At 41.7% G+C, this 26,007-nt stretch overlaps 1 protein-coding gene across 8 annotated transcripts in view; it reads left to right on the top strand.

Annotated features, from left to right (window-relative positions):
- LOC140734253 (serine/threonine-protein kinase PAK 3) overlaps positions 1–26,007 on the top strand; it is a 240,468-nt gene that overhangs the window by 141,743 nt on the left and 72,718 nt on the right. For all 8 annotated transcript variants that reach the window (XM_073057972.1, XM_073057968.1, XM_073057974.1 and 5 more), the window contains exons 2-3: positions 8,899–9,095; positions 12,933–13,033. In XM_073057972.1, coding sequence (XP_072914073.1) covers positions 8,921–9,095; positions 12,933–13,033 — 276 coding nt within the window. In that variant the 5' untranslated portion in view covers positions 8,899–8,920. The remainder of the gene's footprint in view (positions 1–8,898; positions 9,096–12,932; positions 13,034–26,007) is intronic.

Raw genomic sequence — 26,007 nt, forward strand, 5'->3', positions numbered from 1 at the left:
ACCTGATTTGGTGATCTTCTTGCCTACGCAAGTCTTTACTAGGACATAGATAGCATTGTAAATAATGAAATAAGCCGATAAACAGAAAGTGGTCAAGTTGCTGTTTCCTATTGCTGAAAATATACTGGCAATATGCTATACTCTGGTAATCTTTGCAGGAAATTTTCCTCCGTTTTCTGATTGAAAAATGGGATTTGAAAGACTTGGTTTCCTGCAGCATAAATCTGCGCTTTGATATAGCAGATGTGAAAGCATTGTCTGGTTTATATGGGTTTCTGCAACATGCAGATGGTCTGACCTACGAGACGCAGACATCCTATGTTGAATCCTGGGGTATTCTCAGCAAATATCAGAAGAAAAATTTTCATTTAAAAGCAAAAATGCTGCTATAATTTAGTGCTTTAAAATCTGCTCATTGAGCCAACCTAAAGCTGTAAGCTGTGAGCTTTTTTCTGGTTTTCCCTACCGCTGTTGTCTTTCATTTTTTTTTCTATATTCATTTCTTCTTTTACCTGGTAAGGTCTGTCCTGTTCATTTCTGTGTGCATTCTTTCACTGTTGCTCAGCATTTAGTAGCTCAGTCAACAGAATTGTTTGGGTTCTAGTCCCACACGTTCCCATTCTTTCCACAGTTTTGTGGAGCTGCTGACTGAAGCCGGTGAGCAACACTGAAATGGGACCACTGGAAGTGGTGGCTTCTTTAGAATGACAGGCAAGATTCAAATTGTCGATCCGCTTTATCCAAAAACACATAGTCACATGAAGGTATGAATTTGTCGAGCTGTAGAAGGCCAATTGTTGTATCAAGCCTGGGGACCTTTCATTCTGAATGGTCTAGACATTGTTACTAAGTAAAAGCAAGATGCTAGGCCTAATAGGGATTAAGAAAAAATTACCTTGGAAAAGGAATCTCCGATCTCACGACACATGCCGGTGATGATAAACCTGAATACAAGGCCCTCTCCCATTATACCCATGTCAGTAGTCATCATACAACTATGCTTCTATTAAAAAGGATTGTCTGTAAAAAGAATTCCAATGTAATAATGAATTATGATTTGACTTTGTAATAGGCAGATAATTGTCTGTTGACAACTGCTGAATCTGGCACTCTTTGAAGCTGAACTTGCAGTTCCATATGCTATCGTACTTTACAATCACTAGGCCAATCATTCAATTTGTCTTTTACTGATCCTTTTTTTTTGAGATGTGAGCAACAGAAACAAGACCAGCATTAATTGCCCATCCCTAATTGGCCTTGAGGAAGTGCTGGTGAATCACCTCGAACTGCTGCAATCCTTCAGGTGAAGTTATTTTCACAGTCATATTGAATAGGGAGCTCAAGCATTCAGACCCAGCAACCACGTAGGAATGGAGCTGTATTTCCAAGGCAGGATGTTATGGAGCTTGGGATTCCTGTCAGTAATCCTGTGAGCCTGATGCCCTTGCCGCTTCACTATAATAGGAGATACTGTTACGGAGGCCTAAGCAAATGAATCCTTCCTGCTGATCAGTCCCGATGCAGTGGCTTGGTTCATTTTCCTCCAAAGATGCTGCCTGACCTGCTGAATTCTAGCATTTTGCGTCTAGCTCAAGACTTATGGCCACTGCAGAATCTGTTGCAGCTCCGAATCCTTACCTGCCTAATTTCTGGAGTTTGTCAGGGTGGAGTAGTGTATGTGATGATCGTTCTCTTTTAGATGCAGCATATAAAAAGGTGGATCGCTTCTTCATAAAGCTAGATTCCAAAGTTTAAGAAATTAAATGGGGATAGATAATGATTTACTGCAAGTCATTAGGATCTGTGTGCAAATTAATCTTAACCAGTTTCCACACATTTCATTTTCAGACAGGTATTTTTTTTTAAAAAAATTTGCATTCTATATGCAGAACAGACTCCTGCCAGATGTTAATAGTAAGTATAAAGATGCTCATTCAAGTGCCTGAACGCTACTTTGTCTAACACTGGAGAGTAGATAACATTTATCAGCCAGGTTTCAATGGCAACAGGAGATGTATCCAATCCCTAGCAGGTGTAAAAACCTGCTGTGTTTGAAACTGTATATAAATGCATTCTGACTGCCACACAACCTACAATCCAGTTCTTTAATTTTTCATTATTACAGTATTAAGAAAGACGATTGCTATTTTGATAGCCATACCTATTTAAGAATGCCTGTTGACCAATTGTATGCCAAATGATTGTGGTCTTTGTGAGGATGTTGTCATTCCTTTTATGTGTGGTGAGAAGGAAATATATACATTCATTCTCCTAATTTGACTTTGTAGAGGAGTGATACAGTGATGGTGCTGATGAATCTTTTGCTATTTTGCTTGAATTGGCCATATGGGAAGTAAGGGAACCAGACTCTTTCCGTATACACTCAATGGCCACTTTATTAAGTACGCTGGCTCATTAATGCAAATATGTTCATCAGCCAATCATATGGCAACACTCAATGCATAAAATCATGCAGACCTGTTCAGAAGGTTCAGTTGTTGTTCAGTCCAAACAGAATGGGGGAAAACAGTGATCTAAGTGATTTTGACTGTGGAGTGATTGTCAGTGCCAGACAGGGTGGTTTGAAGCTACTGATCTCCTGGGATTTTCACACACAACAGTCTCTAGAGTTTACTGAGAATGTTGCGAGAAACAAAACATCATTGCACAGCAGTTCTGTGGCTGTGGCTGAAAACGTCTTGTTAATGAGAGATGTCAGAGGAGAATGGCCAGACAGGTTCAAGCTGACAGGAAGTCGACAGTAACTCAAACAGCCAAGTTTACAGCAGTGATGTGCAGAAGAGCATCTCATGAACGCACAGCACGTCAAACCTTGAAGTGGATGGGCTGCAACAGCAGTAGACCACACCACGTTCCACTCCTGGCAGCATCTCCAACATCATCACACTGAGCACGGGGGCCCCCCCAGGGGCTGCGCGCTCAGTCCACTGCTGTTCACTCTGTTGACCCACGACTGTGCTGCAACACACAGCTTGAACCACATCATCAACTTCACCGATGACAGGACCGTGGTGGGTCTCAACAGCAAGAACGACGAGTCAGTTTACAGAGAGGAGGTGCAGCGGCTAACAGACTGGTGCAGAGCCAACAACCCGTCTCTGAATGTGAACAAAACAAAAGAGATGGTTGTTGACTTCAGGGGGGGTACAGAGTGACCACTCCCAGCTGAACATCGACGGCTCCTCGGTAGAGATCGTTAAGAGCACCAAATTTCTTGGTGTTCAACTGACAGAGAATCTCACCTGGTCCCTCAACACCAGCTCCATAGCAAAGAAAGCCCAGCAGTGTCTCTACTTTCTGCGAAGGCTGAGGAAAGTCCATCTCCAACCCCCCCCCCCCCCCCCCCACTGTCCTCGTCACATTCTACAGTTGTATTGAGAGCATCCTGAGCAGCTGCATCACTGCCTGGTTCAGAAATTACACCATCTCAGATCGCAAGACCGTGCAGCAGATAGTGAGGTCAGCTGAGAAGATCATCGGGGTCTCTCTTCCCGCCATTACAGACATTTACACTACACGCTGCATCCACAAAGCAAACAGCATAATGAAGGGCCCCTTGCTTGCCTCATACAAATTCTTCTCCCTCCTGCCATCTGGGAAAAGGCACGAAGCATTCGGGTTCTCAAGACCAGACTATGTAACAGCTTCTTCCCCCAAGCTATTAGACTCCTCAATATCCAGAGCCTGGACTGACGCCAGCCGACTGCCCTCTACTGTGCCTATTGTCTGGTTTATTATTTAGTGTAATGCCTGCACTGTTTTGTGCACTCTATGCAGTCCTGGGTAGGTCTGTAGTCTAGTGTAGTTTTTTCATGTTCTTTTACATAGTTCAGTGTAGTTTTTTTACTGTTTCATGTAGCACCATGGTCCTGAAAAAACGTTGTCTCATTTTTACTATGTATTGTACCAGCAGTTATGGTCGAAAAGACAATAAAAAGTGACTTGGCCTCTGAGTGTAAATACTAGTGCAAGAAAGCACAGCATTTGATGGTTATGCAGCATTTATTTGGTGCCTACATTGGTAGAACAGAATATGGGGTGAAGCTAGAGTGAGAACGAGCATTGTAAAATGTAGAATGAGAAATATAGGAGGGAAGGGTTAGATTAATCGTAGAGAAAAACGGAGTTAAAAAGCCAGCCACTACATCATGGGCCAAAAGGGCCTGTACTTTTATGTAATATTAGTCTGATCCCCTTTAAGCAAGACAAGCTGGAGAGGAAAATGATTTTAAACCTTGATTTACTGGAGTTGTTTCTGAATCTCCTCATTTCTTTTCCAAAGAAGATTCTGCTAAGTGCTCTACTTTAACGTTGTGTGACTCTGGCATGGTCACACAACATGTTTTGCATTTTACACCACACTCTCAAATGGAAAAGAAGAAACTTGCGGAGGAAAATGTAAAGGAGGTGTAGAGTTGAAAGCCGATGAGACAGCTATTGCTGCTTTGGCTGAACTTGAGTTATATTTTAGCGCATATTTACATGCACACATTTTATCACTCTTGTGTTGAATAAGCTCGACAGGTGGTGTAACAGTTGTGCAGCTGTGCAAGAGTTGACCAGCTTCCGATGGAATTAAAAGACTACTCAGAAGGGCAAGAACTTTGTGCTTTGTGGTCCCTGGAATGCTAGAAAATGCTTTGCAGCCTCTGATTTTTTTTTCCTGAAGTGTGATCACTATATAAATGTAGATAAACAGCCAACATTCACATTATTTGTGGTACTTAACTCTTTCAAACTCTTTCAGGATTCTTTCTCAACATCCGGAATTTTGTTTCCTCATCCACAGAAGCTCTCCTGTGTTCTCGTAACCAATGAATTGCTTCTCATCACTGCTTGCCTCTTCTCCCCTCTTCCCTTCTGAGTCACAGAGTCAGACTTGTTGCTGGAGACCTGATTGCTCTGTTTTCCTCTGTTAGATTCCCCCCCCCCCCCCCCCACCCTCCCAACAGTATCCAAAGCAATGTAACACACAAAATGCTGGAGAAGCTCAGCAGCCAGGCAGCATCTTTGGAAAAGAGTGCAGTTGACGTTTCGGGCAGAAACCCTTCGGCAGGACTGTTTACTCGTTTCCATAGATGCTGCTGGCCTGCTGAGTTTCTCCAGCATTTTGTGTGTGTCGCTCGTATTTCCAGCATCTGCAGATTTACTCTTGTTTCCAAAGCAATGTACTTGTTTTTGAGGGGGATGGCCACAGAGCACACATCTGATGTACAGCTTGCATATACAGGTGTTGGAGAGACTAGCAGGGTGAGTTTGCCAAGTGCATTTCCTTCTGACTGTGACCTTGGTTTATGGCTGTATTTCTGATCTGTGAACTGTTTGGGTAATGAATGGCTCACAAGAGTAGAACTGTGCAGTAACCTGGGGAGGATGTATAACTGCCAGACTTCTAGAAGAACTCAGCGGATTGAGTAGCATCAGTGGGAGGAAAGGAGTTATTGATGTTTCAAACCAGAACCCTATATCAGCTCTTCTAGCAGATTAATGTGCACACAAAATACTGGAGGTGCTCCACACACAATGTGCTGGAGGAGCTCAACAGATCAGGCTGCGCCTATGGATGAGAATGAATAGTTGATATTTTGGGCCGAAATGTCATCAGAACTCATCATAAGGTCCAGACGCAAGGTGTCAGCCTGAAACATCCACTGTTTATTCCTCTCCATAGATGCTGCCTTCCCTGCTGATTTCCTCTAGTATTTTGTGTGTGTTACTCTGGATTTTCATCAGCTGTCAAATCTCATGTGTTTATGATCTTCCTGTTGATTGTTTGGTTCCAGAATCCAGCTTCTGGAGTCTTTTGCCTCCAGTATCTGCAGCTGTTTGTTTTTCCATATCTATCCATGCTAGCAGTGAAACAGTATATAGGAGAGCTAAACATTTCAGAAATAAGCAGGCCCTGTAAGTGTTGGTCTAATTTGTGTAAGTTTTCTATTATTTCAGAATATTTAAAATGTGAAAAGGTAGTTGGTTTATTGTTCTGCTCATCAGTTCTAAACATTCTGAAAACTGCATTGAAGAAGGGAGGTCTGTACACATAACCCTTTGCATGCTAAAGCTACTGTTGGTATCCCTTTTAAATTTCACCTCTCTGATCGGAAACCTATATTGCCTTATTTTTAGCATCCCCTGCTTCAGAAGGCGAGCACCCTCCTTGTGGGACGAGGTTACCAGGTTGACAGAAGCTGCCAGGTTCAGGATTTGTAGCCTGGCAGCTTTGCTTGTAGCCGCCTTGAAGAGATGCAATATCCACAGTAACTTGTAGAAATCTCTGGCCTATAACCATTCAGACTGGAGAGGAGGCGCTGGGATGGTGTTGAGAAGCTAAGGTTCACTGATTTGTCGACCTGCCCCTGCTTTAGAAGAGTCTGGTTCCTACAATAGACCACGTTGCCCATCTCAAAGTCCACAAAACTGGAATGGAAGCAAGTCCTTTGACTGCCTAAGAACAAAAATGGCATTACTGTATTAGCGTTTATTCTAGAAAGTGCATAAAAATATACATGTTACAGGCTCATGTACTGTGCAGTGCAGCTGTATCCAAATAAATAATTGAGAATTTAATTTCTTTATTGAAATATTTTCCTCCCATCAATACCACTTTTTGCAAATCAGTATCCTGTATGCCATCCTACTTTGAAGTGTGTTGAGATAATTTGTTTGGTAGTCCATTTTGTACACATTTTAATTTACATTCATAAACAAGAGAGAATCTGCAGATGCTGGAAATCCAGAGTAACACTTAAAATGCAGGAGAAACTCAGCAGGCCAAGCAGCATCTACGGAAAAGCGTACAGTCGATGTTTCAGGCCGAGACCCTTCGGCAGAACTTCAGCTGAAGGGTCTTGGCCTGAAATGTCAACTGTATTTTCCATAGATGCTGCCTGGCCTGCTGAATTTACATTCAACTGAGTTTGAAGATGCAGTGACATTTGTCCCATAGAATCGTTCAGGATTTTTTTAGAATGCACCTATGATGGCTTATGGCTCTTCAGAGCTTAATTTAGCTGACAGCAGTGGCAATGAAAATTGATGTCAATGTTTTAACCAAGGTATGTTGTTGAGTAGCAAAGCCCTGACATTCCCCTACATGCACAGTAGCTCTTGGCAAAACAAAATTAAATTGGACCTGAAATATTCAGTGTAGTCTTGTGGGCAGATTTGTATAAATCAAATCAACGCTCTCAACATCTGCCTAGGGTATTATTTCCTGAGATTTTCAGCTACTTTTTCATTCTGCTGTTCTGCAGTGGGATATCAGCAAAGTTTATAGTTCAGAGTGATACAACGATATCATCCACTTACTGTTCACTTGGAAATTGGAGACGGCAATGTTTTAAATTATGTTTTCATTATATTTCTGAATTTGGATGGAGAATTGCTAATGCAGGTATTTAAATGTTATTAGGATGCTTCTTCTAACTTGTCCTCAAAGACTTACAAGGCTTATGTTGGTGTCTCCTTTTCTTTGATCTGATTTTGTGTGATTGTACTTCCCAATAGAGTCATAGAGAAGTACAACACAGAAATAGGCTCTTTGGCCCATCTAGTCAATGCTGAAACCATTTTAAACTGCCTACTCCCATCGACCTGCACCGGGAGATTATGCTCCATATCCCTACTATCCATGTACCTATCCAAACTTATACTAAACATTGAAATCAAGCTGTCATGCACCACTTGTGCTGACAGCTCATTCCACACTCTAACGACCCTTTGAGTGAAGAAGTTTCCCTTTATGTTCCTCTTAAACTTCTTACCTTTCACCCTTGACCCATGGCCTCTGGTTGTAGTCCCACCCAACCTCAGTGGAAAAAGCCTGCTTGTATTTATCCTATCTATATCCCTCATAATGCACCAGGATCCAAGAGGACACAAGTCTCAAATCTTCATAACTAGTCTTTTTAAGGATTTATTTACAGTGAAGAATTAAAAAATTAAGTTGTATTGTAAACTGGGTCGCTTGATTATTTGCATGTTAGTAAATATATATCCTTCTATGAAGTGCAGATGATATTCTGCAGTATTGGGTACAGTAACATTGGGGCATTCACCTCATTACCTAAACAAATTACCTGCTCAGTGGAAACACCAATGCCTTTGAATGGAAAAACCTACAAAAGGTAGTGGATGTGGCCCAGTACATCACGGGTAAACCCCTCTCAACCGTTGAGCACATCTACGTGAAACACTGTCGTAAGAAAGCAACATCCAGCTTCAGAGATCCTCACCACCCAGGCCATGCTCGTTTCTACTGCTGCCATCAGGTAGAAGGTACAGGAGCTTCAAGACTCTCAACACCAGGATCAAGACAGTTACTACCCCTTAACCATCAAGCTCTTGAACAAAAGAGAATAACTACATTCACTTGCCCATCCAAACTGATCTTTCATTGATCCTGTTATAGTTACTATTCAATGCCCACAAGAAAATGAATCTCAGGACTGTATGTGGTGACATATATGTACTCTGATAATAAAATTGAACTTCGAGAAGGAAAATGGGTGCCAGGTGTTGGAAAGGATTTTTTTTTAAAAATAGCTTTTTTGTTATTAATCTCTTTACTCTGGTCTGCCAAACATAATATGGCTTGCCTAATTTTGTCTTGATAACATGTAAGGTAGATATTCTGAAGTTTTCGAGGCATTAGCAATGTGGAAGATGTGTTTTTTTTATTGGAACTAAACAGGTGTGGGGGGGGGGGGAGAAAGAAGAGGGGCAGAGAGATTGCCGGTTGAAGCCTGAGGCTGTTAATGACTGACAAAGTGACCATGCCTACTCACATTATTTCCTCTGTGATCATGTGAATTGCCTCATGTAAGGGGTGTTCCATCAAATAAGAATACTAACGTTTCTTCCTTTTGCTTTTTCTAGATACATGTGACGACTGCTGAAGATGTCAGATAGTGTTGATGCTGAAGAAAAACCACCAGCTCCTCCCTTGAGAATGAACAGTAACAATCGCGACTCATCTTCCCTTAACCACGGCTCCAAGCCTCTCCCACTGGTTCCCGAGGAAAAGAACAAGAAAGCCCGACTGCGCTCCATTTTTCCAGGGGCAGGAGACAAGAGTAAAGTATCAACCTTTCTCACTGTGTCTGAAGTAAATGTTTTACAGGGTGAAGGGATTATGGCAAAGTGAAAACGCTGAGGTCTGTAGCTGCTCGTTGCTGGAGTGATGTCAGTGCGCTTGGCTCTGCGGTTTCTAATGTAGAGAGGAGAGTCACTGAGTTGATTTATTGCCTAATGAATCTTGCAGGATGGTGTGAGTTCTATATGTGGCTTGGTTGTGATGCTTCTATCTTGACTGCAGTTCCTGTGTCATTCTATGTTGGCACTTGCAGTAATTATAAAGCTGTATGCCAGTCTGAGCTTTTGGGAGGAGGATGCCCGTTACACTGTTATCTGGCTTCAGTAGAAATCTCCCTTTCTCAACCTGGTGTTGGATTATTTTGAGAGCCTTACAAGCAAAGAAAGCTAATTATAGAGGGGATTGATTAACTTCCTATTATGGGCTATTTGGTTGCTATGAAGAAAGTTTTGAAAATGCAGACATTTCATACTGTTCCCTAAGCCTAAGGTTTTCTCTCATGAAGTTGAATAGTAAGCCTTGGTCTATGGTTTGTGACCCACACCACACTGAAGGCATGCCGATCTGTGACCACTGCCTCTGTCAGACTCTTGGAATTCAGAGCGAAACCTATTAGTAGAATTTGCTGTACTTTTGAATATATTTCACCCTATCATCATTTGTGGTCCCAGTTTAAGTGTGTCAATTTCGCCAGACTTCCGTACAAACTTGGGGGGGGGAGTAGCACTACAGTGTAAAATCGGGGGTGGGGGGAAGAAATTAACAGAATATGGCATACCATTCCCACTTGAAGTAAAGCAGTTTGATATAATTTGTTTTCCCGTTTTAAGACTGAATTGTGGGCGGTCCCCAGATGCCTTGCTTTGGAGTTATTTGGTGCTCAATCTTTCTTTGCTGATGACAAAGCAGAGGTCCAGAGGAAAAAGGCACACTGTCCAGTTAACGTTCTAGCCCAAGATTGCGGAGTTAGTTCCTGCAATTTTGAGTAAATTTCTTATGAAATCGAGTCTGGATTAAAAGCTAACAAGTTTAATGTATTGATTTATCATATTTTCCCCTCCCTCAATGTAAAAGGTACTGATTTATTGGGCGTTTGTGCCCTGGAGGGACCCGCCTGATTTCAGCATAGTGTTGACCCAAAGGGTCAGGATTCTTTAGTGTCATGTTGTTGTGCTCATGTTATCATGAGCAGTCATCCACAATTGATTGCATTTGGTTAACAGAGTCATTGTGACCAAAAGTTCTGGAATGAAATGAAATTCTGCAAAATGGATGGGACCTTCTAGTGTATGTATAAAGAAGCAAGTGAAACGCTAAGTGTTACTGGATAAAAGAGATTTGTAGCTGTTATCAGGGGTCAAATACTGTGGAACAATAACAGCCAATAAGGCAAATTAAATAGTAAATGGAAATAAAACTTCAAAACATTCACAACAGATCAGGTAGCAGCAAGCTGATGTTTAGGGTAAAGCTGGTTTTCAGAAATCACAGTCATTCCTCTAAACATTATTCTGACATTTGCAAGAATAGACTGACATGTCTTTCTATTTTGTTCCTGTTGAGTTTCAAAATTTAATCACAAACATTTTTCTTGTGCTTGACAATGAAGAAGTATGTCAATTGTGCTCGTGTCTAAAGTGCAGAAGTCTCTGGTTAGGCCAACTCCTCCACTCTCCCCCCCCCCCTTTTGTCTATAATACAGTAACTGAGTCAGGAAACGAGTGGCTTGTTGAGTATTGGGAGAGTATTTGGGTCCTGGAGGTAAAGTTAAATCTAGGTGGATAGACGTTCTGGTTTTGAGTTCAGAGACAGAAGGAAAGACTGAAGATTGCCTCAAGAAGCAAATGCTGAAAAAAAGAATTATCTTTAGGTCAACAGGCATCAAAGGGACAACACTCCAATGGTTGAAGACTGATTTTGCATTAAGGCAAATGTTTATGGTTTACATTCCTGTTCTCTTATGAGTTAGGAGGAGACCACCTCGTCCATTCCCTTACTCATTTACCTGTAATTTGTTCACTGTTGCTTATCAACATCCTCTGATTCTCTTCCATCTCACCTACACCAGTGGCCAATTAACCTACCGACCAGCACAACATTGGATGTCGGAGGCAACCAGTGCACCCAGGAGAATCTAATGCAGTCGTAGTGAGTAATTCACTTCCTGATACTCCCCCAGAGCCTTCCATCCAGAGGCAAAAATCAGGAGAGTGATGCGACTCTCCACCTCATGTACCATGGCTGTACTGTGTACCCAGTGGCACAGCAGTTATTCACCTGGGCTATTCTAGGAGAGCTTCATGAACCTCTGACCATTTGTGCCAAGAAGCACAATGGCTTCAAGTACATGAGGATGTCATCATCTGCAGGTTCTCCTCCACAGCACAGTGCATGCAACCTGACTCAGAAGGGTAGTGCCAATTTGTCATCGTTACTGGGTCTAAATTCTGGAACTCCCTGCCCTACGTACAGCTCTATAGCAGTAGCCTCAGCAGAAGGAATGATGGTTCAAAAAAGAACTCACCACCCACTTAATGACATTTAAGTGTAGGCAATAAATGATGCTTTTGCAGGGAGAACCAAAATTGCAAATTAATTCAATAACAGTAGCAGATTATCAAAGAGAATTCTAGAATATCATGTATTCGGCAGCTGGTATTGCAAATATTCTTGCATAAAATTCCTACAATTCATCATCATGCCAGTAGAGCCCAAAATTACAACAAATATCTGTCCAATCGGTGAATTCGAGAAAGATTTCTTACTGAAATTCCATTCTACTTTGAACCTTGCTGTGGGGGGGTTGGGGAGGTATAAAAAGTAAATACTAGGGAGAACCTCATGAATACTTTTACAACTAGAAGACATTCACTTTCATTCTGCAAGTGTGAGCAGTTGCCAAAGTGCTCACCTAGATCATTGATATAGATGACGAACAACTGACCCAACACCGATCCCTGTAGCACACCACTTGCCACAGGCCTCCAGTGTTAGTGGGGAAGTAGCACTGCAGTGTAAAATCGGGGGTGGGGGGAAGAAATTAACAGAATATGGCTTACCATTCCCACTTGAAGTAAAGCAGTTTGATATAATTTGTTTTCCCGTTTTAAGACTGAATTGTGGGCGGTCCCCAGATGCCTTGCTTTGGAGTTATTTGGTGCTCAATCTTAATACAGTGCAGAGAAAATTGCAAGGATATTGCTGGGACTTCTATGTTATTTGTGTAATTGTAGGGAAAGGTTGAATAGGTTAAGACTTTATTCCCTAAAGTGTAAGAAAATGAGGGGAGATTTGATAGGGACATTCAAATTTATTATAAGAGCTACTATATAGATAAGGTTAATGCAAGCAGGCTTTTTCCACTAAGATTGGATGAGACTGGAAATGGTTCATGCATTAAGGATGAAAGGTGAAAAGTTTAAGGGGAACATGAGGGAGATCTTTTTCACTTGGAGGGTAATGAGAGTGTGGAATGAACTGCCAATGGAAGTGGTGGATCCAGGTTCAATTTCAACATTTAAGAGAAATTTGAATGAATGGGAGGGGTATGGAGGACTATGGTCCAGGGGTGGGTCGATGTGACTAGACAGAGTAATAGACAAGAGAAAATCTGCAGATGCTGGAAATGCATACAAAATGCAGGAGGAACTCAGCAAGCCAGGCAGCATAATAGTTTGGCATGGACTAGATGGGCTTGAGCGCCTGTTCTGTCCTGTAGCATTCTATGTATATTCATAGAGCTGGGTGCAGCTCTGGTGAAATATTCAAAAGGTACAGATTTCCCTACAACCAATGGTTCCTCTTTTCCTATCTCCAGCTAACAAGAAGAAAGAAAAAGAACGCCCAGAGATCTCTCTTCCTTCAGACTTTGAACACACAATTCATGTGGGATTTGATGCAGTTACAGGGGAATTCACAGTGAGTAAGCTTTTGTATGGAATATTATTGATCTTGCACTAGCTTCTTCGTGACTATTGGCCTATTTTATGTGTAAGGATTTCAAACATTGAAAGTATTTTTGCATCCCTGCAGCTTTGGTGCCTATCAATCTAGCAGCAACGTAGATTAACCCACTACTCAATGAATTTTCCCCTTGATTCTAAAATAATTTCTAAATTTCTGATCACTTTTACATGAAGGCATGAATGTATTATGTGTTGTTAGAGAGCATTATTTTGACATTCTTTAACTGGAACTAGGAGTTAAAGCTTCAGGATGGGGATCAGCAATTTAAAGCAGAGATGAAGTGAAATTTATTCATAGATTGTTTTTTTTTAATTCTGTCCCAGGGCACAATATCCAAGGTCAATCAGTTAAGATATTGGACATGAAAGTGAAAAGTTTTGCGAAAAGGTTAAGCAGGATGACCAACCATGGGTTCATCAAATAACAAAGCAGCTTTGCTGGCTTATATGGTAGGGTAATAGTGTTCCTGTTCCACTACACAGAACAGTATTGAGGTTGTTTTTAGGCTGGCGACCTTGGTGGAACCAGCAGCCCACGGCATTTCTTATCTCACAAAAGGAGAATTCAATCAATGAATTGATGAGTGAGTGTTGGATTCTTGATTTATATCTACTGTTTTGTGTCCAGATGGATAAAGCACATGTTTTGGACAAGTGTGGGTAGTTTTTGGATGAACTATCCATTATGAACTACTGAGCTGCCAACCATGTCTTGGTGTTCATACAGAAGAAGCATCGAAGGGAGGTAACAAAAGGGCAGCCTGCGTGCATAGGTTAGCAATCTAGTAAGGGTAAGAATCATTAGGAGAAAATTAGCATTGGGGAAGCTACTGACATTTAAATTGATGTGTAAACTTGGAACTCCTAATTTTATCTTCAATTAAGTATTAAGAATATTTTCCATTAATATGACTGTCTATAATTTTCTATGATCATATGGCTTGAGAATGTAAAGTTTGGTTTATAAAGCAGCAGAGTATATCACTGCCTTTCTATATTGAAGCTCTTTCTTTCAGGTCAGTTTCAGATGATTGCTGATGTCTTGCTGCAGACTTGTTCTACCTCACCCTCTTTCCTCTCCTTTCTCTTAAAGCATGTCTAGTATGAGTGGTTTTCTTTTGCATTGAGATGTTTTCTCATACGTAATGAAGGTTTCCAAATACTGATACCTGAGGTGAATTTTTTTTTTGAACATTTAAATCCACAGAAGCAGAGTGAAAGATCTAATAATGAATCATTGTGTAAGATCAAAAAGTTTTTAAGCAGCTGCAGTTACGTTAGAGTTGTCATTCAGCACCATAAGCTTTGACTTGGTGTTTTTCCTTTGTTTTACAAGAAGTGAAAAACACCTTTATCATCTCTATAATTTTTTTGTCAGGATGTAATTACGAAGGCAGGCCAAATTACAAAAGCGTTCTCAACATCATTAAGCTCCTTTTAAGTAGTTAGTCTAATCTGAAATGAATGAAGCAATTCCATTGACTTTTAAACAGTAGAATTATAAAAACTGCATTATGCTGGAAACTGGAAATGAAAACGGAATATGTGTGACAAACAGGAGACTGCATATACTGGAATCTGGAGCACCAGACAAACTGCTGGGAGGAGCTCTGCAGGTCAAGCACAAAGCTCTGTTTATCTCCCATCTTTGTACCAAACTAGTTCCCAACCTCATTTTTAAAATTTTCATTCTTATTTTAAAATCTCACCTTGCTGTATCATTTTGACATCTTTCAGCCCCATGAGCCTCTGCTGTTTCTACTTATCAATTCCAACCTCCAAATGTATTTGCTCTACCAGTTAAAGCAACCATTTCATGAGCTGCCAAGGTGGTAAATTCTGAAATTCCTTCCACTTAAAACCCTTCCTTAAATAGCTTGGGCTTATGTCACATACCCCAATAATGTGCTTTGATATTAATTTTTGTTCGATGATGCTTCTGGAAAGTGCATTTTCTCGCTGTATGTGCACAGGTGTTTACTCCCACAGTGATTTGGACTGTGCTGTTAGGAACAATTTATGGATATTAAAAATTGTAGAGCATGGAATTACAGGGAAGTTACTAGTGTAGATGGAGCATTGGCTGGTCGGCAGAAAACGGAGTGAGAATAAAGGGCTGGTTTTCAGTTACCAGTGGAGTTTCACAGGGGTCAGTGTTGGGACCGCTGCTTTTTATGATGTCAGTGATTTGACTATAGTATTAATGGATGTGTGGCTAAATTTGCCGATGATACAAAGATATGTGGAGGAGCAGGTAGTGCTGAGGAAACAGCCTGCAGAGAGACTTAGATACATAGGGGAATGGGCAAAGAAGTGGCAAATTAAGTACAGTGTTGGAAAGTGTATGGTCATGCATTTTGGTGGAAGAAATAAATGGGCAGACTATTTAGTTGAGATGCAAAGGGACTTGGGAGTCCATGTGCAAGATATCCAAAAGGTTAACCTCCAGGTTGAGTCAGTTGTGAAGAAAGCAAATGCAATGTTGGCTTTCATTTCTAGAGGTATAGAATATAAGAGCAGGGATGTGATGTTGAGGCTCTATAAGGCACTCATGAGACCACACTTGGAGTATTGTATGCAGTATTGGGCTCCTTAATGTAGAAAGGATATACTGACATTGGAGAGGGTTCAGAGAAGATTCATGAGAATAATTCCGAGAATGAGGAACGTCTGGAAGCTCTTGGGTTGTATTTGCTGGAATTCAGGGGAATGAGGGGGGGTTCTCATAGAAACATTCCAAATGTTAAAAGGCCTGAACAGATTTAGCAAAGTTATTTTCCACGGTAGGGGATTCTAGTGCAAGAGGGCACAACTTCAGGATTGAAGAATGTCCATTTAGAAGAGAGATGCGAAGAAATTACTTTAGTCAGAGGGTGGTAAATCAATGGAATTTGTTGCTATGAGCAGCTGTGGAGGCCAAGTCATTGGGTGCATTTAAGGCAGAGATAGATAGGTTCTTGATTAGCCAGGGCATCAAAGGGTATGGGGTTGAAAGCAGGGGAGTAGGGATGACTGGAAGAATTGAATCAGCCCATGATTGAATGGCAGAGCAGACTCGATGGGCTGAATGACCTACTTCTACTCCTATATCTTATAGCTGTATCTTGGACTCAACTATATTTTAAGCTTATGGTCTTAAAATATAGTTATGTCCAAGGCCCATGGTGTTAGAGCTAATGAAGTAATCCTGCCATTCACAAACAAGAGAAAATCTGCAGATGCTGGAAATCTAAGCAACACACAAAATATTGGAGGAACTCAGCAGGCCAGGCAGCATCTATGGAAAAGATTTGGACACAGAGAGTGGTGGGTGCATGGAATGCACTGCCAGTGACACTGGTAGAGGTGGATACAATAGGGGATTTTAAGAGTCTCTTAGATAGGTACATAGAGCTTAGAAAAATAGAGTGCTATGCAGTAGGGAAATTCTAGGCAGTTTTTAGAGTAGGTTACATGGTCGGCACAATATTGTGGGTTGAAGAGCCTGTAATGTGTTGTACATTTTCTGTGTACTGTTGTCCGTAGATGCTGCCTGACCTGCTGAGTTCCTCCAGCATTGTGTGTGTTACCCTGACACTCTTTTCCCTTTTCCCTTTTTGCGTGTCTGATCCAGACCGGAGTTGGTCCTTGGATGAAGTTTGGATCATTGCTATGTTGAGGGATATCAGAATCAGATATATTATCACCAACACGTAATATGAAACGTGTTGTTTTGCAGTAGCAGTACAGTGCAAAGACATAAAGATCTATAGATTACAAACAAGTACGAATAAAAGGAATAATGAGGAGGTAGTGTTCATGGATCATTCAGTAATCTGATAGTGGACGGTAAGGAGCTGTTTCTGAATGATTGAGTATGGCTCAGGCCACCATACTTACTCGTTAGTATCAATGAGATTCTCATTACTAATGGTAGTAATGAGAAGAGGTCATGTTCTGTATGTTGAGCATCCTCAGTGATGATGATGCCTTCCTAAGGCACCACCTCTTGTAGATGTCCTCCATGGTGGGGAGGGTTCTGCCTGTGATGGAACTGGCTGAGTGTATATTCTCCGCGGCCTCTTGAGATCCTGTACTTCAGAGGCTTCATACCAGGCTGTGATACTACCCTTCAGAGTGCTCTCCACCGAGCATCCATATTGGCATAATGACATACAGTATGGCATTGAACTCCTTGTGAAGTACAGCCATGGCTTCTTTGTGATTGCATCAGTGTGTTGTGCCTAGGATAGATCTTATGAGATGTTTATGCCCAGGAACTTGAAGCTGCTCTTCCTTTCCACTGCTAACCTCTCAATGAGGACTGGCGTGTGATTTTTCTCACTGCCCCTTCCTGAAGCCTGCAGTAATTTCCTTTGTCGCACCAACACTGAGTGCAAAGTTTTTGTTGCAATGTTAGTCAACTAGCAGAACTATCTCTCTTCTGTACACCTTTTTCAATTCCAGTTTATTTTGCTTATGTACACCACCTCATTGCCACCTGAGATTCTACCAACAATGGAGGTGAAGTCACTAAAGAATTTGTAGATGTCATTTGAGCTGTGCTTCGCCACACCATCACTAATGTAGAGAGTAGAGCAATGGACTAAGCACACATACTTGAAGTATGCCTGTGTTGATTGTCAGCGAGGAGGAGATGTTATCACCAATCCATGCTGACTCTGATTGCCCAATAAGAAAGTTGAGGATCCTGTGGTTGAGGGAGGTATAGGGGCTCAGTGTTAAAGCCTGGTGATTAGTACTGATGGGACAATGGTATTGGACACCCAGCTGTAATGTATAAACAAGCCTGATACGTTTTGTGGTTGTCTAGGTGCTCCAAAGCAGAGCGATGAACCAGTGAGATTGCATTTGTTGTAAACTTGTGGCAATAGGCGAATTGCAATGGATTCAGTTGGTTGCTCAGGAGAAGCCATTACCAACCTCCTTGAAGCACTTCACTTGTGGTAAGTGAGAGTGCTACTGACTGCTAAAGCTTACTTAGCTCTTCCTGGACACTGAAATCTTCACTTCCCCTTTTGGAGCTGGTGGAAACCTCAGACCGCAGCAGTGAGAGGCTGAAGATGTCCTTGAGTACATCAGTACAATGGCTGGTACAGGTTTTCAGTTCCTGCCCAGGTACATCATTGGGGCTTGATGCCTTGCAAGGGTTTAGAATCATGTTTAATATCATCAATATATATCGTGAAATTTGTTTTGTGGCAGTAGTATAGTGTACATAATAAAAGACTAAATTACATTATACATGTAACTTGTAGATTTGTATATTATATATTAATGTATGTACTGTACATGCATTAACTACGTACATAGTCCAAAAAAGGAGAAAAAAATACTGAAGCAGCATACATGGATGTATTATCCATTCAGAAATCTGACAGTGGAGGGGAAGAAGTTGTTCCTAAAATGCTGAATGTATCTCTTCAGGCTCTTGTACCACCTCCTTGATGATAACAATGAGAAGAGGGCATGTCCTGGGTGATAGGAGTCCTTAATGATGGGTGCCGCCTTTTTGAGGCATCATCTATTGAAGATTTCCTTGATGCTGGAGGGGCTGGTGCCCATGATGGAGTTGGCTGAGTTTACAGCTTCCTGCAGCCTTTTCCAAAACTGCACTGGCCCCTCCATACCAGACTGTGATGCAACCAGTTAGAATGCTCTCCGTGGTACATTGGTAGAAATTTGCAATTGTCTTTGGTGGTATGCCAAGTCTCCTTGAACTCCAAATGAAATACAGCCACTATTCTGCCTTCTTTGTAGCTGCATCAACGTTGAGTCGAGGATGGATCCTCAGAGATATTGACACACAGGAATTTGAAATTGCTTACTCTTTTCACTTCTGATCCCTTAATGAGGTCTGGCATGTGTTCCTTCATCTTACACTTTCTGAAGTCCACAATTAATTCTTTGGGCTTACTGATGATGAGTGAAGGTCGTTGTTGTGACTCCACTCAACTAGCTCGAATATCTGGCTCCTGTATACCCCTCGTCACCATCTGAAATTCTGCCAACAATAGTTGTACTGTCAGCAAATTTATAGATAGCATTTGATCTGTGCCTAGCCATACAGTCATGGGTGTAGAGAGAGTAGCAGTGGGCTAAGCATACATCCCTGAGGTGTGCCAGTATTGATTGTCAGCAAAGTGGAGATATTATTTCCAATCTGTATTGACTGTGATATCCCAATGAAGAAGTCAAAGATCCAGGTGCAGAGGCCCAGGTTGTGGAGCTTGTTGATCAGAACTGAGGGTGTGATTGTGTTGAACACTGAGCTGTAATCAATAAAGAGCACCTGCTGTTGTCCAGGTGGTCCAAGGCCAAGTAAAATTGCATCCACTGTAGACCTATTGTGGTGAGAGGCAAATTGCAGCAGGTCCAGGTTGTTGCAGGAGTTGATTCTAGCCATGACCAAGTTCTCAAAGTACTTTTTTACGGTAGATGTAAGTGTACCTGGGTGATAGTCGTTGAAGCAACTTGCACTGCTCTTCTTGGGTACTGGTATGATAATGGCCTTTTGAAGCAGCTGGGAATTGCCAACTGCAGCAGTGAGAAATTGAAGATGTCCGTGAACACTCTTGTTATTTGGTTAGCACAGGCTTTCAGTGCCCTAAATGGGTTGCAAACAGGGACTGATGCTTTGCAAGGGCAAAGCATCTCTTGAAAGATCTTTTGATGTCGGCCTCCGTGATAGAGATCACAGGGTCACCAGATGCTACAGGGATTCGCACAGGTGTAGTTTTATTCTCCCTTTCAAAGTGTACATAAAAGGCGTTGAGCTTATCTGGGAGTGAAATGTCTCAGCCGTTCATGATGGTATTTTTCACCTGTAGGAAATATTGGCCGACAAACCCTACCAGAGCAGACGTACATCCAATTCCATCTCTAACTTCAATCGGAATTAATTTTTCACTCGTTAAAAAAATGTAGGTTGTACTTCAATTTCTTGTATAGTTTTGGATTACTGGTCTTGAATGCTGCAGATCCAGCCCTCACAATACTACAGTTCTCCTGGTTAATCTACAACTTTTGGTTTAGGTATGTCTGCTTTGTTCTCAAAGGCACATAGTCGTCCACACAGGTCTTGATGAAGTCGGTGACAACTGTGGCATTTTCATTCAGATTTGAAGATGAATCCCTGAATATTGTCCAGTTCACTGATTCAAAGCAGTCCTGTAAGCACTCCTCTGCCTCCCTCGTCCATGTCTGTGTGGTCCTCACCTCTTGTGCTATGGTCTTCAGCTTCTGCCTGTATGTCAGAAGTAGAAATACAGCCAGGTGATCTAACTTTCTGAAGTATGGGTATGGAATGGCATGGTTGGTGTCCTTGATAACCATAAGACATAGGAGCAGAATTAGGACATTTGGCCGGTCACATCTGCCCCACCATTTAATCATGGTCGATCCTTTTATTTTGCTCCTCCTCAACCCCATTTCCCAGCCTTCTCCCCGTAACCTTTGATGCCATGTCCAATCAAAAACCTATCACTCTCTGCTTTTAATACACCCAACGACCTGGCCTCCACAGCTGCACGTGGCAACAAATTCCACAAATTCACCACCCTCTGGCTAAAGAAATTTCTCTGCATCTCTGTTTTGAAATGATGCCCCTCTATCCTGAGGCTGTGCCCTCTTGTCCTACAATCTCCCACTATGGGAAAAATTCTTTCCACATCTACTCTGTCTATGCCTTTCAAAATTTGAAAGGTTTCAATGAGAACCCCCCCTCATCCTTCTGAATTCCAGTGAGTACAGACCCAGAGCCATCAAATGTTCCTCGTATAATAACCCTTTCATTCCTGGAATCATCCTTGTGAATCTCCTCTGGACCCTCTCCAGCACATTTCTTCTAAGATGAGAGGCCCAAAACTGTACATAATACTCAAGGTGAGGTCTCACCAGTGCCTTATAAAACCTCAGCATCACAACCCTGCTGTTGTATTCTAGCCTCTTGAAATGAATGCTAACATTGAATTTACCTTCCTCACTATCGACTCAACCTGCAAGTTAACCTTTAGGATGTTCTGCACAAGGACTCCCAAGTCCCTTGGCATTTCAGATTTTTGGATTTTCTCCCTGTTTAGAAAATAGTCTGCACATTTATTTCTACTATCAAAGTGCACGACCATGCATTTTCCAACATCATATTTCATTTGCCACTTTCTTGCCCTTTATCCTAATCTGGCCAAGTCCTTCTGTATCCTACCTGTTTCCTTAACACTACCTGCCCCTCCTCCAGTCTTTGTATCATCAGCAAACTTGTTCACAAAGCCATCTAAATCATTTATATACAGCATAAAAAGAACTGTTCCCAATATCGATCCCTGCGGAACACCACTAGTCATTGGCAGCCAACCAGATAAAGATCCTTTTTTTTCCCACTTGCTGCCTTCTTCCAGTCAGCCAATGCTCTAACCATCTTAGTAACTTCCCTGTAATACCACGGGCTCTTAACTTGGTAAGCAGCCTCATGTGTGGCATCTTGTCAAAGGCATTCTGAAAGTCCAAATATACAACATCCACTGCATCCCTTTTATCTAACCTACTTGTAATCTCATCAAAGAATTCCAACATGTTCATCAGACGGAATTTTCCCTTATGGAAACCATGCTGACTTTGTCCTATCTTGTCCTGTGTCACTAAGTACTCCATCACATCATCCCTAACAATTGACTCTGACATCTTCCCAACCAGTGAGGTCAGGCAAACTGGTCTATAATTTCCTTTTCTGCTGCCTTCCCCCTTTCTTAAACAGTGGAGTGACATTTGCAATTTTCCAGTCCTCTGGCACCATGCCAGAGTCCAGTGATTGTTGAAAGGTCATTTCTAATGCCACCACAATCTCTAACACTACCTCTTTCAGAACCCTAGGGTGCAGTCATCTAGTCTGGGTGACTTGCGCACCTTTAGGTCTTTCAGCTTTTTGAGCACCTTCTCTCTTGTAACAGTAACTGCACCCACTTCTCTTCCCTCACACACCACAACATCAGGCACATTGCTAGTGTGTTCCACAGTGAACGCTGATGCAAAAATGGATGGTGGTGTAACATTGGTGAACCGTGGCTTCTCTAGTTCCACAGTTGGTGGTAGTTGTTCAGAGACTTCTTTAAGCTGATCTGGCTGAAATCCTGCACAATGATCAGGAAGACGCCAGGGTGTGCGGTTTTGTGACCACTGATCATGGAGCCAGTCTTTCTGGTTCCTGCCTGACGTTGGCCGTGGTTGGAATGTACACAACAGAAAACTCTCCCACCAGATAAAATGTACGACACTTGACCGGCAAGTATTGCTTGTTGAGTGAGCAGGACTAGGTTAATCAAGAATCACACTTTTCCTGTACCTTTAGGTGACTCCACTCTCCTACCTCTGTGGAGGATGGTGAAGTCTTGAGCTACAGCGTGGCATCCGAAATAGTGGGGGCTGAGCATTGTTTCCTTGAAGCTAAGTACATAGCAGTCTCTGATGTCCCTCTGATACTGCAATCTTGCTCTCAGGTCTTCAGTTTTATTTTCCAGAGATGTACATTTGTCAGCAGTATAGTAGGGAGTGGGTATGTAAGGACTCTGTTTCAATCTTACTGGCAGCTCAGCACACTTTCTGCATTTCCTTTTTCTTGAAGGAAAACTGCACTCGCGACCTGAATCTGCAGTCTGAGGTCTGCCTCTTTTGAGAATAAATAGATTTTATTTTAGAACATCTTAAAATGATGTGGCTTACTGACTGTGACTGTGGATTTCAGCTGTGGTGGTCCTTAACAGGAATATTTGATGATTCCCATCGGAACTGCACGCAAGGAGTTGCCACTTTCTGCTGCCATCTTGTAGGAGTTCACTCTTGAAAGGCATTTGCACATCCTGTTTTTGAGATCAAGGTCACTGTGGATTCTGTGGGGATTTGCACGGATGCAGTGTTATTCTCCCTTTCAAAATATGTATAAAAGACACTGAGCTTGATGGGAAAGTGAAGAATCACAGCCATTTATGATATTAGGTTTCAGCTTATAGGAAGGAAATCAAGGCATGCAGTCCCTGCCACATTTGTATTGCCATCTACTACTGCACAAAACAACAAATTTCATGGTATATACCAATGGTATTAAAATCTATTCAGATGTCAGCTGTTGTGTATTGGATTGTGTCCTTAGCTTCACTCAAAATTAGGTCCTTAGGTGGACTGTTTTGGAGTATAGATTGGGGATAAAAATAACATCACAGCGAGGAGCTTTGGTAGGCTTGAAGTTGGAGAGCTCAGAATTGAGCCAAAATTGAGGTCTTGGATCGGGAAGTTGGGTGCCATTTGACCCGTGTAGTGACTGGGGCTGGATTTCTCAGAGGGCTGGGGGGAGGGGTAATACATTCAGGATGATGGGGGGAGGAGCAAGGAAACTCACTTTGAAAAATTGGAGAGATTTTTTTAGATCAGGAAACCAAGAATTCAGAAATCAGATTAGAGAACAGGAACTTTGATCAGGGCTAACTAGAAAGTTGAAAATGCAGAATCAGGGATCAGAGAAGTGAGATTGGTTGGGGGAAGGGAAGTGGTCCTGTGGGATGTTAAAACGAGAAGCAATAAATAAGGGAACCTAGCCCATTGGGGTTTTGAGAATGGTCAATGATGTGCAGTCCTCAGAACAATGTGAGGGAAAATTTCCCAGCAATTCTTTAATGAGGATTGCACGGGGAGTGACCTCAGTTTGTGTGAACCTGATGCACACGTTCTGTCAAGTGACTTGCAGCCAGAAATGGTGGTCAATGTGACCAGATCTCATTTCGGTCACACTTCCACTCGGGGCAGGCTGACTTCTCATATGCCTCACACTTTCAGTTCTTTAAATTTTATATTCCTAAAATTTCAAAACAAAACCTCCTTAGATTTCTTTATCAAATATAAAAAGGCGCATTTTGTGAACACATTCATGGAGGACAATTGCAAAGTAGAGCCTATCTTTGTATCTTTTAAAATAAATTCCGTTCTAGTCTTTCCATAGAGCAGTAGTTCGATAGAACCAGTAAGGAGACATTTCATTCATGAGCAGAACAGTGCTGAGATCCCTGCTGTGAGCAGTGTTTCTCATAATGTATAATCAGACGTGTACTGTTTTAGAAGTGGTCGAGATTTTTATTCATCTAAAAAATATATTTTTGTTCCATCTATAAAATGCAACCCATCAGCTTGGAGTTTAAAGCAATCAGTTTGATGTTGCATTGGAAAATGTGTATCTACTAATCATTGTCTAAATTTTTTAACACATTGATATTAACTTGATTTGAATCTAAGAAATAGAAGTGGGTTGGCCACAGTGTCTCTTGTGCCTGCCCCACCATTCAACCCATCATCTTTTGCCTCAATGCCATTTTCCTGCTCTGTACTTGTTTTTCTTTGATACCTTCCATATCCAGAAACCTGTTGATCTTTGTTTTGAACATAGTCATTGACTGAGCCTTCATAGTCCTTGAAGGTAGAGAATTCCAACAACTTGCCTCCCTTGACAAGAATAAAAGTAGTACTCAATCTCAAATGGCTGACCCTTGATTTTGTGATGATGATCACTGGTTCTGTATTCCATTACCAGGTTAAAATTTCTCTTTTCCACTCTGTTGAGATGTTTAAGAATTGTATATGCTTCAGTGAGGCATTTCTTAGTCTTAACTCTGGGGGAAAAAAAGAGGCCAATTCTGCTCAGGGAGATCGAAGTGTAGACCTTATACCAAGATATGTGTGTTTTAGTTAATTAAGTTCTGTTGCCCTAGAAATAGAGAGAACTCTTTCACCAGTACTGCTGCAGCAAAACAACAGATTTCATGACATATGTCAGTGATCGTAAACCTGATTCAGATTGTACACAGACAGTATCAGGTTTTTGGCATTGTGAGGGCAACCTATCTATAAGCTGTCCCTTTTTAACAACTGAGAATGCCTCAGATGCAAATCCTTCAGGGCTTAGTGTTGGCACCTCTTCTTTTCACGTTACTTGGAGGAAGCAGGGAGTCTGCAAAAGGATTTGGGAAGATTAGGAAAATGGGAAAAGAAGTGGCAGATGAAATACTGTACAGTATAGGGAGGTATAAAGGTAATCCATTCTGGTAGAACAAATAAAGATGTAGACTATTTTCTAAAAACGTGGTGAAAATTCAGAAATCAGAGGTGCAAGGGAACTTGAAAGTCCTTGTGCAGGATTCCCGAAAGGTGAAGTGATAGTTTGAGTCAGTGATAAGGGAAGCAAATGCAATGTTGAGTATTGTGAGCAGTTTTGGGCCCCTTGTTACCATTTTATATGATGGTCGGATGCAAGGCCTCCATTCCTGGATCTTGCCTTTTCGAAGGTGAGGCAACTGTAGGCATTTTATCACTTCACCTGATCCATGTGGTGCAGAATAATTATAGAAGCCGATCTTGTGGCGTCCACAGATTCGAATAATCGGTGTTGCTATCAAGGCAGTGATCAGCTAACTTCCCCTTCACAATTCCAGACACGCAACCACCATTTGTGATTGAAACATGAGTATTGAGCCAGGGATCTCCATGCTTTTGTATAACTGTTGCTTAAATTAATTTTTTTAAAGAAGAATAATATCTTTCCCAAATTAACCAGTTTTTGGTTTGAGGTCACATCTTGACAGAAACTTGATTCTCAATGACCATTGTGTACAAAATGCATTTGGTTTTGCTGACGTCATGCAAGTTGTAACTCTCACTGGTCTTATCACTGTACTGATTTCCTCTGTGGCTAATTTACATTTTATTGCAACAGGAAGCTGTTGCCTAGGCAACCCAGCCACTGCTTATTTCTATTTCCAGCTTGCAATATAGCAGGGACTTCAGGAAATCATTATTAAGGCAGGTTCTTTCTAAGGTGCTTCCATTTGAAGACATTGAAGAGGGAGAATTGGGTCAAGGCGTCACGAGGTCTGGGGTGGGAGAGTGCTGGAG

This window comes from Hemitrygon akajei, chromosome 10 (assembly GCF_048418815.1).
Source record: "Hemitrygon akajei chromosome 10, sHemAka1.3, whole genome shotgun sequence".
In the NCBI taxonomy this organism is placed as follows: domain Eukaryota; kingdom Metazoa; phylum Chordata; class Chondrichthyes; order Myliobatiformes; family Dasyatidae; genus Hemitrygon; species Hemitrygon akajei.